Below are 17,067 nucleotides of genomic sequence, written 5' to 3' on the forward strand. Positions count from 1 at the left end.
CTTCTCCCTGGCCACCACCAAAGGCTCATTTGTCATGGCTTCTAAAAGAAATTCATAAAACTCATTTGAAGCCATGCCAAAAATCAAGTTTCACACACATTTGGGATCGTGTTTAGAGACCTGCCCTTGCTACTGAGAAGCAAATAGGAAACAGAATTTTGTTGCCACCCAGTTGTCATCAGAGCAAAGGGGTTTTAGTTCCAGTCAATCTCTCTGGGCAATAATCCATGGAAACAAGAGTTTTCATGCCTGCCCCTTCCTGTCAGGCATTTCCATTATTTACAAAAAGGGACCAATTACTCCCTTATCTACAACAACCAGTAATCAAATGATTAACACTTCAGTAGCTGTCTTATAAAAAAGATGACTATGAAAATATGTGTTAGCCTGAAAAGCTCATTAATTCTCATTCATTCTTCTCTTTGGGCACCTCAGAGCACATTCACAGTGTTGTTTTCCACAATGATTCATCCAAGACAGAAGGAAATGGAGGCTGATGCACTTTTCTGACCTAGAAAGTGTTTTTTCCCAGGGTATTGCTGACAGCAGTGCCCAGCAGGGCCTGTAACTCCACTCCCCCCAACTTTTTAGTCAAATTCAACACAATGCAGAAATCAAGGATTTATTTTCTTTCTTTCCAAGAGATGCTTTTCAAAATCTACCAGTTCAAGGCTGGTTCATGTCTTAAATTTGAAGCTCTCAGCCCTGCTTTAGATTAGATATACATCTGGATAGATACAAACACTTGGGATTAAATCTAGCTGAACATTAGTCTCTGTAACTAGGAATGCAGAGCTAGTTAAAGTTATTAAAAACCTGCTCTCTTTTCCCTTAAATGAGAACATTTTCATTTTATTCCTAATCCTGCAGCATACATTTTCCTGGTCTAATTCCTGCTGTACACTACTGCAGTTTGCTTCAAAGATTTGGCAAAAGAGTTCTCACAGAACGGGTTGGGTTGGGAAGGACCTTTAAAGATCATCCTGTCCAAGGTCCCTGCTGGGGTCTTCATTCCAAACAGCTCAGGTGGAACTTCTCTTCCTCAAGGGAACCCCAACAGTATTTCTGCCCCTGCAAAAGATGTGAGCAGACAGTGACAAGAGGCAAAGTCCCCTGTTCCTCACGGTCACATCTCACCTGAAGATTCCTCCTCCCAGTCAGACAGCTGAGCTGCCTCACTGGTATTTACTGGTCCATCACAGTGGACAAGAAATTGCCTCTAACAGGCAGAGCAGCAATTCTCCCAAAGGATTCTTCCCTTTACACAACCGTTCCCAGGCATACTATGTAAAGACCCAGGAGGGTTTTGCAGCTGACAGCTACACATTGAAGGACAACCAGAAAACAAAAAGCCTGCTCTGCCACTGATCCAAGCATTCAGTGCCATATGGATGTACTTTATGCAGTCCCCGGGCATTTTAAAACCAGCAAGAGAAGCAAAGAATTGTCACTTGTGTTTAAAGCTCAGCAATAGCTAAAGGGAAAAGGAAGAGGCAGAAGAGAGTATTTTGTATTATCCATCTTTTTCTAAGGCAACATCAGCCTGTTGGCTGTGTATAGGCAATTTAGAATCCTATTTTATTTAGCACAACACTTTTATCTTGAGGGAGATGCCAGTTAGTTTTAGCTGGTATCTGTGTTTCTCAGAAACAAACTGAGACACAAGGTAAGACGGATGATGACTGGCCCCAAGGTAGAAGGCATAGCCTGGACACATAAAAGCTGGAAAAGGTTCCTCTTTGCATTTTGGGATGTGAAAGGATCACACAGATCAATAAAAATGTGTGGAGACTCATTACAAGTTTAATGACAAACTCAGAACTCCTTCCCGCTAAGCAAATCCTAATCAGCACTGGCGGAGTTGATAAAAGTAGAACAATATCCCTGATTATTAATGCACAGGCAAGATTTCCTTTGGGATCTGCACCAAGCCTTGTGACAGGGACAAAAATACCCAGTGATAAATAGCTTCATTAATTCTTGTGGGTTTTGTCAGTAATTAGCTTGACTCTTCCTCCCAAAATGAGAAATAAATGAAAGAGCACAATGCAAACAAATCTTGTTCTGTTTGCTCAGTCACAGCCACAAAGAAATGAAACAGTAAAAAGGGGTCAGCCTCTGGTTCTGTCTCAAAATCACACCTTGGAGTTCCTTTAAACAATGATGGTGCACTGAAAAGTTTTCATATAAAAACTGGGGTGTTTTTTACCATCCCACTGTAGAAAAGAATAAACAAGAGTCAACCCCTCACTGCTGAGCAGGAAAGAACAGATCTATTAAATATAATAATTCAATTACTCTGCCAGTATAGTAAAATAAAACGTGGAAATGTTACCTCCTAAGCACAGCTATAAAAATTCATTTTAAAATCTACACCTTATGTTCTAGAGATGAAACCTCTTGTTTGCTTTTCTGCAGAGAGATTCCAAGCCAAGCCTGTAACAAAACCAGCGCTATTTTCACAGTTTGAAAGGTTTCTAAAAGCAACAGAGCCAAAAGGAGTGTCACAAGTGGAAGACCTCCAGGCAATCCCAGCTCTCCTCCCCCAGGATAACACCAAGTCTCTGGGAAGTGACACAATGCCACGTGAGGAGCCAGACTCCCAGTTTTCTGTTGGAGGAACAGCTGCCTTTTCTCATGTTCAGAGCGCTGAGTCTCCCACCATTTTGTACAGAAGGGGCAAATATTCTGATTAAATATGGCTGAGGGTAACTGAGGTCTACAGAAGTAAAGTCCTGCCCATTTCTGAATGCTAGGTGTTGTCTTATTAATTTAATTCAGGTTAAACTGGTGTGGAAGCCAGAAACTGTCTTCAACTTCCAATAGCCAAGCAAAGTAGGAGTTTTGGCCTGGAGGAGCAGCCTTGGAATCCTGTGAAGATCTGAACCCCAAACGCTGTAATGGGGTAAATGAGACATGCAGGTGGACGCCTGACACGACAGGGAACAGCAGGAGCAGGAAGGGAATCTCACACGCCAATTGCTGCACTGTGTGGTAAATGTGGCTTCATTCAAATCAGGAAGAACAAACCCAAGATAAGGTAACCAGAAGATCAAGATTTGGAGGAGCTCTACAGATAAGGAAAACAAAAGAACAGGGAGACACAAGAATTTTGCCCAAGCTGTAAGGGATGAGACAAAACGCCTAAAGGAAAGGTCCCAAGCAGCTCTGACTCCTATGGGGGGGCAGGACAAGCGTGACAAAAGCATGGGAAGGCCAAAAGACACCCTGAGCACCCAGCTGTGCCCCATCCTGTGTCACAGCATCGGGGCACAAATCTTGGCCCTCTGGAGGACAGGGAGCAGAGGGGATAGCTAACATCTACACTACAGTGCCTGGGAGGGAAATCCACATTAGGATGCCTATCACTTCCACGGGGATGAGTTTAACACCAACCAGAGAACAGGAATTGTGGGGGATACACTCATGTTTTCATGGATATCACTTGGTTAATTAACTAAAGGGTACTCACAGGCCACCTTTACATTTCAAAGACTTCTCTGCAGTCTCTCATTATTTGCCAGGAATGAAAAAAAACTTCAAAATTTACAGACTCACAAGGATTTTTTTTTTCACCACAGCCTGAGGATTTTCCTTTCCTTCTTATCTTACATAGTTAAGGTTTTTAAAATAGTTTCCAAAGAGGCTTCAAATATTCTCCAAAGGATTTTATCTTTACTGCTCACAAAATGCCTCAGAACCCTCAGCCATAAACACTGGTAACACAAAGCAGCACTTGGAAATATTGCAAAGCACATCCCAGGGATCTTCTGACCAGGTGTGGATGACTGTGGAGCTAAGGAAGAAGGAAGATTTGACAGTCCAGAAGTCCATGTGACCACAATCTATACCCGAAATTGCTCAGGAGCAAGGCACAGTGAGTGGAGGAAGGAGCTCAGAGCTGTGGGAATTCCAGGGGCACCTGATCAACAACTCAGCTGGCAAGTAGAGCACAAACTGGAAAGAGGAAGACATTCCATGCAGGAGATGTTACTGGGAAGCTGCTCCTGCATCGCAGAAATGATTTTTTCTAAAGCAGTTCTTGCAAAGTCACTTCTTTTGGACTCCTCACTCTGGTTTTAAACACTGGGTTTCACCCTGGGAAGCCAAATTCCACGACTGGACTGGGTCCTATCCCCAATATTTAGCTAGGTGATATTTGTAAGTACATTTCTGTGAGAAAAAAAACTCTTTTAAGAGCATATTTAAGAGGCAGAGGAGTTAGAGGATGACTGGGGAAAGGAAGGAGGAACAGTGACAGATCCTGACTAGTGACATCCTAGCAGGTGACATTTACTATGTCCTTGGTCCCAAAACAGCCTGCTCATTATTGCTCCAATAATCCCAACAGCACCACTCCAGATAAACATCATCTCAGCAACTCAATTTTTGGACAAAGTATGGATTCTGGATTGCAGTGTTTGGGTTGAAATTTCAGAACAGCTCAGCTTTATCCCAGGTCATTAAAGTTTTGCTGTGAGAACAGTGAGACAAATGAAATTATTTTAGAGATACCTCAAAAAAATCTATTCCATTCCATTCCATTCCATTCCATTCCATTCCATTCCATTCCATTCCATTCCATTCCATTCCGTTCCATTCCATTCCGTTCCGTTCCATTCCATTCCATTCCATTCCATTCCATTCCAATCCATTCCATTCGTTTCTCCCATAAAAATTTGACCTATCAAGTTTCAGAGCCCAGTGCTGAAGTTTTACTATGGTCATGCAGGGGTGGCTCAATATTCACTTTATATAGGATGGCAGTTAAAGCCCATGGGGGTGAAATCACTTTTTGAAGCACCTACTGCATCCAGGTTCTATCATTGCAAATTTCCATTAAAAACCAGTGCAGGACTGAGCAAAAACCCACCAGGAGACTTTCAGTAATTAAACATTCATAAGATCCAATTTTTACAACACAGTATTTTATTTTTAAATACCTAATTATCTGCTTGTAAAAGGCTTGAAAGAAAAAAAAATTCTACATATGGAGAAGGAGCAAAAGTAATTAAGCCACTCTGGACAGACATTACATTGGAAGGGTGGGGAGTGGCTCTGGAAGGCACAAATTCCACACGGACAAAAATGGAAGGAACCAAGAGCTCCTCCATCACCTGAAGCACGAGGGATCCCTTCAACTGATTTCTAAATTTACAGCCACTTTAAGTCCTCAATTTAAGTCAGAAACTAAATGCTACCAAGCCATTTTGGAAAGAAGAAGCAGACAGTGAAAACATAATTATGAAAATCTGGTTTAAATACCTTTAAGACAGTATTTTTCCCATAACAAACAATATTCACGGGCAGTTTAGACAGAAATCTGCATAAAAATCCTCAAACAGAACGTTTCCCAAAAGTAACTTCTGTTAAAAAAAACTGCAAAGGATAGGCTAATGCTTCATCTAATATGGAAACACTCTCCTGGATTCCTCAGAGTTATATTCCTGAGGCAGAAGAGAGAGAGGCAGCAGGGAGCAGCCACCTGAGGATGCATTTCTGAAGGGAAACATTCCCTGCTTTGAGCACTGAGCATTATCCCCATGCAAGCTACACCAGCAGATGCCAGCATCCAGCTGAGGAAATCCAGGCACTGCTTCCCAGGCCAAATGGAGCCCTTGGAACAAGCTCCTGCTCCCTTCCCAAAGATGTTTTGCCCTTGAAAGCACAACAAGCACTGCTAAGTCAGCCATTTCCAGCGAGGAATTAGAGAAGTTTCAGGAGACCTATTAAAATGCAAGGGATTACCATCCCCTTCCCTTCCCTCCATCCTTTAACTCAGTTAAATTTTGCCTAATGTTTCCCCAGAACCATTATCCCACTGGCAAAACAAGCAAATGCTTCCTCTGGCTCCCTCCTCTCCTGACTCCCTACACTGCCACAAAGAAATTTCTGCTCTCACACTGTGGTGACAATTTTCCTGCTGGGGGAAGGAGAAAAGAAAAAGAAGGAAAAGAAAAGAAGGGGATGAGAACTCCATATACCATTCTCCTCAGTGATTCCATCTTATTCCCACCAGCTACCATCTCCTGGGCAGCACTGGAAGGACCAGGAGCTGTTCTCTGCTCTTTCCACACGGGAGGTGCAGAACAGCTTCCACAGGAGCTCCCTCAAACTCATTCTCCAGGCAGACACACAGGTGAGTGCTCTTTCAGAAGCGACTTTGGACAAGATCCTAAAATAATCCTGATTTAAGGTCAATGCAGCCTGGCTTATGAAGAGGCAACTTGTAAGGAAAAAAGTGCCTGGAGTAGCTTCACTAAGCACAGCTCTCCTCCAGGCATCTGCTGATCTGAGCTGACAGGGATGGCTGTGGAGAACACCTGGGGACTGCTGTGAAAATAACCGGAGCTGCACCGACACACACGGGTTTGTGCACGTGATGGAACTGCCCTGCCAGGCAGAGGGAAACCAGCTGGTGTAAAACACAGCACATGGACACCAGAGACTGGGCAAGGCACCGCAGAATCCCGGGCTTTTGGATCAAAAAAACCCCAACCACAATTTGGTTTTTAGCAACAGAAACCCAAAGCATGTGGAAACTGAGATCAGCACAGCTGAAGGAGCGAGCTGCAGGCTCTGGGCTCCTCAGACACCTGGATGGGTCCAGGCAGCACAATCCTACAAATCCCTGGCATTAAGGATGCAAGGATATCCTGACACCACACTATCCTTTTCTCCTCACACATCCTCATCCTGAGCTGCCCCAGCTCTTCTCCTGGGAACTGGGGCAGGATAGAGGCCAGCAGACATTCGATGCTGCCACCTGCACTGCCTGGGCCGCAAGTTAAGAACTCCAAGCTTAAAGGATGCTAAACCATTACATCAATTCCCAACTTTTCTGTGGGAAACTTTCCCTCCAAAATCTTCCCCTTTTCCTCTAACTTCTTCCTAACTGAGATACTGACCTCTCCATATGGAGTTTCAGCCAGCTGACAATGAACTTGTTCCTTCCCAGCTGTGCCTCACAAATGCCTTGGGAAGAGGCCACAGAGCCTGAAGGGTCTGCAACCCCAAGGTCTGATATTCATCTCTATGAATTTTAAAAATAAAAATAGCTAGTCTTTAAAAGGTAGAAATTTGGTTGCAAGTAGTAAATGGAGCAAGTTCTACTGGTGTTTTATTCTGATCTTTTCTAGATGAATGGATATTCCGGAAGGAATTGTAGGATTCAACTATATAAAAAAAAAGGAAGTGTTTATATGAGAAACTGGGTTTGGAGCAGAAAATTCTTCAGACAAGAATGATCTACAATCCACCTGGGATACAGTATCTTGAAATAAATACTCTCCTCCAGCAGTACTTTCCAGAAGAGCAATCCCCTCATATTAAGGACATATACTAGTTAAGTTCTTATTTAATTGTAATATTTATTCTCTAAGTGTTGTTTTTGACTTGAGCAATTCCTTGTATAAATGTGCACAGAAAATATTTTGGGGTCTTTAAGTGTACCACAGGGTTGGCTCTGGACTCAGGTCTTTAGGCAAGCAGCTGAGAAGCACCAAATCCAGGGAAAAGCACAGAGCTGTTCTGAGACATCTGAAAAACATCTCAGGTAGGACACTTCTTCCCCTCCTCCAGTTTCCAAAAGGTAAAGTTAAAAAAGCCTTTGCTCTTCCTGGGATCTGGAACCGGGCAGGCAAAACCAGATCTCAAATCTCTGCCTCGCTCTCAGCTGCGCAAGGCTTGCACAGACTAAACAACCAAATTTAAAATATCAGCCATGCAATCCCCCAGGGACATTTTTCTCTAGATGGCAGGATTTACTGGAGGCAATGTGTAGTAATTCACACAAGGCTCCTTTTGAGTTTCCTAAATCTCTCTTGCATTTTTAAGCGAAAATGTAGAATTCCTAAAGCCAAGGAATTTATTTTTAACTGTAAATTGCTCACTGTGACAGTACAGAGTCCACCAAGCCTAGAAACAGAGGCAACCTATGTACCCTTTGCATTTCACCAGAGAGGGGGGAAATATTTTAACACCAAGATTGGAAAAGCTTTTTTCACTGGGAAAAGCTTTTTCAAGTCTGCTGTTGCATGACAGCATCCAAATAAAGAGGTCAATTTTATGGGACACGAGTGTTTGATCTGCCTACTGTTTATGCAGTGTCAGGGAAAAAAAACCAAAAAAACCACCATCCTCTTCTTCAAGTCACATTGTGGTTTAAGAGCAAGCAGAAATAAAAATAAAAAAGTGGAAGAGAATTATGGTCACAATTGTACAGTGGTGGAGAAAAGCCACTCTAATGACTTCCCAGAGAAAAGACCAAAGATAATTCAGCTAGGGCAGACAAATGGGAAGCTGGAAGAACAGAAAGAGTAGGAACATAATTATGATTTGAATACATCAATATTTAATATTAAGGGGCAGCTGGAAAAGCTGAGAAGAAATTACAAGAACTGGTGAGTAAGCCCAGCAGTAAGAGACTGGAATAGACCAACCCTGTGAAAACCTGTTTGTAAAGCATTCCAGGGTCAGGAAAAAAAAGGAAAAAACCAAAAAGATTGGGATTTCCTTGTGATGATACTCCAACTGGCTTCAGCCATCAGCCCCTCCTCCAGCTGTGTCCAGCTGCTGCTGAAGGATTCACCACTGGCTTTATCCCAATCAGCAGCACCAGCTCAGCTTGAGGAAAGCCATCCTGGGTTTGATGTGGACACAAGTGACTTCTCAGCCATTTTGAGTGAGCCAAGGAAAAAATGCCCAAAAGCTGCTCCAGAATCAAGTAAGGGGAAGGGGAAAAAAATAATGAGGTACTAGAGACAAGACAAAGAAGGCAGCAAACCTCGAGCATGAAAACCTGCCTACTGCTGTGAGGAAAGTCAGAAAGGAGTCAGAACTTCCTTCAAAAGAGACTGTTCTCCATCTCCTCCACCACTCAGACACCCACTGCATCCTTCCATCACCCACCCAGCCAGTTCAGATTTCTCTACCAAGCCTTCCTTCCATCAGGCCATTAAAAAAAATCCTCCAGTCACTGACACCAAGGGTTCTCACAGCCAATTCTGTATCAGCAGAGGAGGACAGGAATGAGTATTTTCTACTTCCAGAAAAGGCAACATCTCCATTAAAAAAAGGGAAGCTGCAGAGAAGCACTGCTGCACTCACATTAATCCAATGCTGTCTGCCCACTCCTGTGCAGCTCCAGAGCCTCTGCAGGTCTGAAGTCCCAACCTGTTAACAGGAACCCTTTTCCCAACTCCAGCAGCAGCTACTAAAGCCCACATTGACAGGGATCTTGCCAATCCTGCATCAGCCACTGCTTGGAGCTTTGCCAGGGATGCTGCACCCTCCATGGGCCCCTCTCCTCTTAGCTACACATCTATTCCAGCTTTTATCCCCCTTCTCTTTGTGTTGCACATATCAAGAACATTATGAAAATTAACTTGCTATAACTCAAACCTAGACAGGGGCATGGACAGGAAGCACAGCAGGAAGCATTTAGTGGAATGGAATAAACTGGCCCCTGCATTAATTACAGAAATGCTGGAGTGGGTTGGTTTTTTCTGCAGCAATTGCTGATTGCTCCTGAAGAAGCAAACCATTAAAGGAAAGTCACTTAGCAGGATAAATGGCACTCGTCTATATGGTGCAAATGTTAATAGGACTGAGGTTTAAAGAGTCACAATTCAAGAGAGAGAAAAGACCAACTGAAAGTTGAGACATTTTCTCATTAACAGGTTTAGCTGCCCCTTCCTGGTTCTGCCTGAAGACAAAATACTGCTCATCAATATTGCTCCAGTATTTCTTCCCAACTCTTTCAATTCTGGGCAAATATGCTTTAGAGTTAAGGCAAAGCCTTAATTCTGTGTGTTGGTAACACCTACACATGTCTGGATGAGAGAACACTACGAGCCTGCGAATCTCGGAATAGCTGGGTGCCATCTCCAGGGGATACCGGCAGCTGCTCAGGGCACAGAGACTCCTCCAAGTGAGCCCCAAAATCCCTGCTCCTTCAAATGGCAGCTGCTGCCATGGGTGAGAGGCAGGACACTCCTCCAAGTGAGCCCCAAAATCCCTGCTCCTTCAAATGGCAGCTGCTGCCATGGGTGAGAGGCAGGACACTCCTCCAAGTGAGCCCCAAAATCCCTGCTCCTTCAAATGGCAGCTGCTGCCATGGGAGAGAGGCAGGGACACTCCTCCAAGTGAGCCCCAAAATCCCTGCTCCTTCAAATGGCAGCTGCTGCCATGGTGACTTTAGCACATGCCCACCCTGGTTTACAGGTCCAGCAGAAAGGAAATGCAAACCAGGGGGAAAAAACAGGCAAGTTACACCCTGACTCTAAGAAGTCAAATTAATTAAATGTACTATTGTGCTGGACAGCTGAATAAGGACTTCCTTCCCAAAACTCCTCTTTGCCAGACCCAACGGGAGGCAGCCAGAAGCAAGCAAGGGGCTTGACAACTCGGAGCTTCCACCAAATTTATTTACATTTAGTTTCACACAATATTTGCTTCCCAGATTATCTTTTTTTTGTGATGCACTAGGCTTTATTTGGATAAGAGTTAAATCGTACTGAAACACACAGAAAAGTAATTTTTTTCCAGTTAATATCAGTCAAATATTCCAGAACATGGTTTGAACATAAAAGGAAAATGTCTGACATAAAATAATTGATGGAATTGTTCATTGTCCCTGGGCCATTAATAATATTAGAGCCAGAAGAGTTCAGTTTATGCTGAGGGGAAAACAAAGAATTCATTGAGCTTGTCAAGTTTTGTGAGTTCAGTAAATAAATCAAGCAAAGAGACCTGAAAAATTTGACTTTCGCTGCAAGTCCACATTTTGGCTGCTGTTTGTTTGCCAAGACACACATTTTTCAGTTAAACTACTTCCATAAATAATTTATATTAATGTGTCAAACCCATCACCATTTTGATGATATCTGTTAATTTTCAAAACAGTGCATCTAGGTTGGAAAAACCTCCAAGATCATCAAATCCTTGATGAGCCAAGGCTTGGGCCCAATGATCTCAGAGGTCTTTGCCCTGCTCCAAACCGGGAGAGATGGATCAGCATTTCCATACCTGTTCAGAAACATCCATGTATCACAAGGTTACTGTTCTTACAGGTTACAGGCCTCACAGGTAAATTCTGGAGGTTGACTTGAAAAGTCTGATGGTGTTCATGTTGAGGCAGCAATGTGTGGGTTTTTCTGAGCCACGTTTCAAAGCACCAAAGGGTTTAGCTGCCTTGTTTTGGTTGGTTGGCTTGGGGTTTTATAACCATTAGTGTACACAACAGGTAGTTGTACATGCATGAACACAACAAAATGCCTTTAAACATCTGGACTAAATTAGCAGGTAACTAAAAGGCAGCTCTTTCCTCACAGACTGATTGCAGAAGACAGATTTTTAACCATCACTGAAGCTGAGAAAAATGGCTGTTGGCTCTGATAATTCCCAAATGCCACATCATCTGCTAAGGTGGGCTCAGATGAGCTTCCCTGCCTTTGCTTCTCCATTAGTCCCACTTAGAGCTCCAGCAAAAGCTTTCAGGCATCTGCTTTGCAGAACCTGGATCCCATGCCAGGTACCACCACCACCCCAAGAGCTGCAGATAGAAAATCCATTATGGCACATCAAGGAAAAAGATGATCATTTTCCTTCCAACTCACAGATAATTTCTGAGATGCAGAGAGAGAAAAGCACAGCAGAGTTCAGAAAGGCACAGCTACTCCTCCTTTCAAGAACAGACACAGCTCCTTCAGAGGCTTCCACAAATAGACAGGGATCAAAAGGCACTGTGAAAACAGGCACCACAAAACGCTGATGTCTTTTTCTCTGTGCTTCTTCCACGCGGTGCTGTAGGAAGGGATTTTTCAGCGATGGAGAAGAGAAAGAAGAGAAATGGTGGAGCTCAAGATCTTGAAGGAGCAGACACCAAGCACACTGCACTGTGAAAGAATCCCAGAACAGTTTGGGTGGGAAGGGACCTGCCACCAACCAAGATGTTCAACAGTGCTGATCCCATGACTGAGCCCTGAGGAACACAGGCGAGGACAGAGGCAAAGAAAGTCCCTGAGTGCCTCAGCCTTTTCCATATCCTGGGTAACCAGGTCTCCTGTTTCCTTCTGGAGAGACCCCACACTTTTCCTGCTCCTCCTTCATCGCTACAGAAGCTTTTCTTGTAGCCCCTGATGACTGGCCAGATTTAATTCTATCAGGGCTTTGGGTTTCCTAACCTGATCTCTGGCTGCTCAGACAATTTCTGTGCAACTTGCCTCCACTTCCACCCCTCCAGGCTTCCATTCTGGGTTTGAGGTTGTCCAGGAGTTCCTTGTTCATCCACGCAGCCCCCCTGGTGTTCCTGCCTGACTCCTCCTTTGTTGGGATGCATTGCTGATATTCCACTTCCAGATGTGAAATCCAAGTTTAGAAACTCATGGAAAATTCATACAGTCCAAACAGAACCCCAAATATCAGAAGGCCCAGCCACAGGAAAACCACAAGGTTAGGAAATTACCCAGAGGGGAGGGGATAAGCTTTTAAACCACCAGTGCAGCAAGGCAATAGCTCTCTGGAGCTTGTGAAACTGAGAATCCCTTAGAAACAAGGGAGTTTTAGGCAGCACAGGGATGAGCCTGTGCCTGCTGTGAGCAGTGCTACACCCGCCCCATGTCACACACAAAGCACCTGCAGCTCCCCAGTTATCTAATGAGACACATCACACTGCTCAGCAGTGCCTGTACCAACATCGTTATGCAACAGAACAGCTCATTAGTGCTTTCCAAACAGTTATATCTCTGAAGTTATTACACTGCACTTATCAGTGGGTTTTCAATATTAAAAATCTCAGCTCCTGATTAAAAAAAACCAAAATGCAACTGGTTCTAATTTCCTTCCAGATCTTATGCAGAAATGCTGCCACAGAGAGACAGCTGGGAGTTCTTTTGCTTTCTGTACACGTTGGTGCCCTTCAGACCTGCTTGCCAATGAAAGCTGCAGTAGAAACTCACGTGATGAACAAATATTTCTGTTGCAGTGCCCCAGCATTCACTTCTGCCCACTCAATCAAAAAAAATAGCCATTTATTAAGAAGTAGAAGTGTTCCTATGCAAAGCAGAACTAAAGAGGTTATTAATATTTGAATATGTGTCATATTTACTGCAAGCTATCCCAATGTAGGTGAAGCGTCCACTCCCTGATGTGACCCAAAAATCAGAATTCCTTAAACCTGAGGTATTAGGACTGATGAAAATCACCTGATAAAACCAGATCAAAGGCAGTAAGAAACATACTTCCTCACACACAATAGCTCTATCTAATCCCTCAGCACTGAGAGCTCTCCCTGCCTTTTTAGCAAAGATTAGCATATTTAAAACTGCTAAACTCTGTATAATCTTCAATCATTGAGAAAAGTAATTCAATTAAGGAGAGTGCTGGTGAAGTTGCCTTCTCCTAGCCAGCCAATGCTGTATCCCTGCACAAGTTAATAAAAATAGAGACGGAAAGAGAGGAGACGATTCTTCTGGCTGGGCACGGATGATGTGCTGCAGGCTCGTGATGCACCCACAGCACACGCAGCAAGTCTCCAGGCTGGGCCTGGCAGGGGCGTGGGGGACACAAGCCCCTGGGACAAGGAGATCTGGGGGACTGAGGAGCGAGGAAAATCAGCATCTTAGCACGGGAAAGAGCATCTGCAGCTAGCGCTGAACAGCACGAGGCAGAGCCACTGCAGCCGTGCGAACGCTGAGGGATACGGCACTGAACTCCCACAACATGGCTGAGGAGAGCGGAGGAACCCTCACACTGCATCCACTGGGCAATCCCACTCTCAAATGGAAATAAAACGCCCAGGGATGTTTCTAGATCTCCCACGGAAGGGCTGCAAAGTAAGGAACTGCAGCTCAGATTTCCTCAGCCATAAGACACACGTTTAGTGGCGAGGCTGCGTACAGCCAGCACAGGTCTGCCATCAGCCAGCTCTGGATGCTGAGGCAGCTAATGGCCATCACAGCCCTTTGTACCATTTCATTTGTCATCCTGAAGTCCCTGGATGTAAATGAAGTCAGAGCACTCAGCCTCCCCACCAGCAGCCAGAGCATATCTTTAATTATGGCCTTCCAGCAGGGCAGAGAACCTTTCATCTGAACAGGAAGCAAACGCTGCAATCCAGCGCAACAGTTGTACAAAGATCTCCTGGGTTAGGAAAGCTGCTATCCTAAAAACTTTTATTTCTGCATCTGCCCTAACCTTCCAGACAAAGAACAACAAGGTGTGAGCGCAGCCCACTCCAGCTCCCTTTCTGCAACACCAGATTCTTCCGCAGTTTTCTCCAAATATCACGAGGGCGTTTATTCCTCCAGGAGCCACTTGCAAGGAGAGCTCTGCATCCTTCGGGCAGTTAAAAAAAATAAAAAAAAAAATTCCAGGGAATGACATCATGACAGAGACATGTGAAGAGCTTCAATCCAGGAGGAAGGGACGTGTCTCCATGGGAGGCAGACTCAGGGAGCCGTGCTGGAGCATGCCCACGCTGCAGCACCCGCGGGATGTGCGGACACGGAGCTGGCACCGAGTCATCGCCCAGCATCCCAGACAAAGGCAAAGGCAGGGCTGGAGCCCACCCTGCAGCTGCCAGCCCGGCCCTGGATTCCAGGCAGCTCCCACCCATCCCTAAGCCCCAGCCCAGGCAGCAGTTGCAGGGCTGGGAGTATTCAGTCAGGAGGATTTCGCTGTGCTGTACCCACAGAATCCCTTCTCTCCTCCCTAGGTTTGATGCTGTGACTGGGAATTATTTAAAACCTTCCAGTATAAAAACAGATGATTAGCTGAGAGGGGAAAAAAAATCCTAGAGGAAGCAGATATCTGACGTTATGTCTGCTAGAGGAGACAAGAAATCCACGTGTGAACGAAGAGCTGCTGAGATTTAAGATCTGCACCAGGTGCCACAACCTTCCAAGGATGTATTTGAAAAACTTCATGATATTGAAGCTCAGAAATACAGGTAAACAAGCCAAGGATTTTGCAAATGCATTGCCAATATTTCATATTCCTGATAACAAATACCTGGGGAAAAAAAACAACCAAACAAAAAAATGGAAAAAAACCCCAGCATTTTCTAGACATGACCCTCATCCAAAATCCTCATAAAATGGCTGGCCAAATAGCACCTTACCAAGCAGATCAGGTGACTTACCCAAAAAATAATAAATAATCAAGTCGCACTCGTGCTCCCCAAATCCCTGATACGAGAAGAGCTGTTTCAACCCCAAAAACAAAATAAAAAGGGAATGATTGAAGGAACAGACTAAAGGAAATTGCCAACATACAGATAAATAATTGCTACAGCCTTATCACCATCTGAGTGAGGAAACACCAAGATACAACTAATTTGGTCAAAAAATAAAACCAACTAGTATTTCATCATCTCCTACCACACAGACCAAAGGTGGCTGAGGGAGCAAATACCCCACCCTGAGACAGAAAATATTTTGCACCTATTCATTATGTCATAGATCTCACAGTATCTACCCAGGATTACACAAAGCATCTCATAAAGGAGCTTTTTGTTTTTTTCTTTGAAAACTCTTCTAAGGGAAAAATTTGAAATGCAGTATTGGAGATAGAGGCCTTCCGCTAAGGAAGGAGGAGACATTGTTTAGGTTTGGTTTGTTTTTTTTTTTTCATTCCAAAGACAGGGAAGAAAACCTCATTGACTGAATTAAATATTCAGAGCGTCGCTCTGCCAAGACATAACTCCATTATGGAAAAACGCTGTATTTACACAGTAAACGCTGCGGATTGAGCCTCCTGCCCCCCAAAAACCAGAGGAGCTGGGACTGAATGAATCAGCAACTGTTTCTGCAGATGGGCTTTGCTGGGTGGGGGGGTTAAACCAGAGCTGAACCCCGCGGAGCCCCACGAGGGTGGGTGGGTGTCAGGGACTCTCATCACAGAGGATGGGCGTCCTGAGGAGGGGGATCCCATCAGAACCCATGAGGGTGGGTGGGTGTCAGGAAGGGTGAGGAGGGGGATCCCATCACACCCCATGAGGGTGGGTGAGTGTCGGGAAGGGTGAGAAGGGGGATCCCATCAGACCCCCATGAGGGAGGCTGGGTGTCGGGGAGATGAGGAGGGGGATCCCAGCAGACCCCCATGAGGGTGGCTGGGTGGGTGTTGGGGAGAATGAGGAGGGGGATCCCATCAGAGCCTATGAAGGTGGCTGGGTGTCGGGGAGAATGAGGAGGGGGATCTCATCGGATCCCCCCAGACCCCATGCGGGTGGCTGGGTGTCAGGAAGGGTGAGGAGGGGGATCCCATCGCACCCCATAAGGGTGAGCAGCGGGATCCCATCGGATCCCCCCAGACCCCACGAGGGAGGGTGGGTGTCACAGACGCCCCCGAGGATGCCGGGGAGGCTGAGGAGGGGGTCCCTTCGTGCCCCCACGAGGGCGGGCGAGCGTGGGGCTGGGGGTCCCGGCCCGAGGCGGGCGGTGACTCACCGCTCTGCTCGCCCAGGAACACCAGCTTGAATTTCCGCAGCGGGTTCCCGAAGTCCCCGCCCGACGACATGATGGAGGAGCCGCCGCCGCCGCCCCACGCTCGCTCCGCTCCCCGCGGCGGCACCCGCGACCGCGACCGCTTCTCTCCGCCTCCGCCTCCTCCCGCTTCTTCTCCTCGTCCTCCTCCTCCCCGGCGAAGGCTGCGAGCCCCGGTGAGGTGCCGGTGCCGGTGTCGGTGCCGGTGCCGCCGCTCGGCCCCCCCGCGCTCCCGGAGCCGGCGCTCCGCCCGCCCCGCGCACGCGCTGTGGGCGCTTCCCTCGGCTACGGGCCGGGAATGGTTCGGGCTGGGAGGGACGAGGAGAATCAGCCAGTGCCACCCCTGCCGGGGGCAGCGACGCCTTCCTCCGGCACAGGCTGCTCCAAGCCCTGTCCTTGGGCACTGCCGGGGATCCAGGGACAGCCGCAGCTGCTCTGGGCGCCCTGTGCCAGGGCCTCACCTCCCTCACGTCCTCAGCGCCAGGGCCGCAAGGTGTACCTGGCCCGCACGGGCCTGAGGGGGCAACCAGCAAAGTCCTTAAAAGCAAAGGCCTAATCCTAACCTGACATGGGTACTCCTTTC

General features: G+C 46.0%; 1 protein-coding gene across 2 annotated transcripts in view; it reads right to left on the reverse strand.

The window, feature by feature from the left end:
- Nucleotides 1-16,705, reverse strand: part of RAB6A (RAB6A, member RAS oncogene family) — a 42,488-nt gene extending 25,783 nt beyond the window's left edge. For both annotated transcript variants that reach the window (XM_084227064.1, XM_084227063.1), the window contains exon 1: nt 16,449-16,705. In XM_084227064.1, the coding sequence (XP_084083190.1) occupies nt 16,449-16,518 (70 nt within the window). In that variant the 5' untranslated portion in view covers nt 16,519-16,705. The remainder of the gene's footprint in view (nt 1-16,448) is intronic.
- Nucleotides 16,706-17,067: the final 362 nt, after the last annotated feature.

The sequence above is a fragment of the Fringilla coelebs genome, assembly GCF_963513975.1.
Source record: "Fringilla coelebs genome assembly, chromosome: 2".
Taxonomy (NCBI): domain Eukaryota; kingdom Metazoa; phylum Chordata; class Aves; order Passeriformes; family Fringillidae; genus Fringilla; species Fringilla coelebs.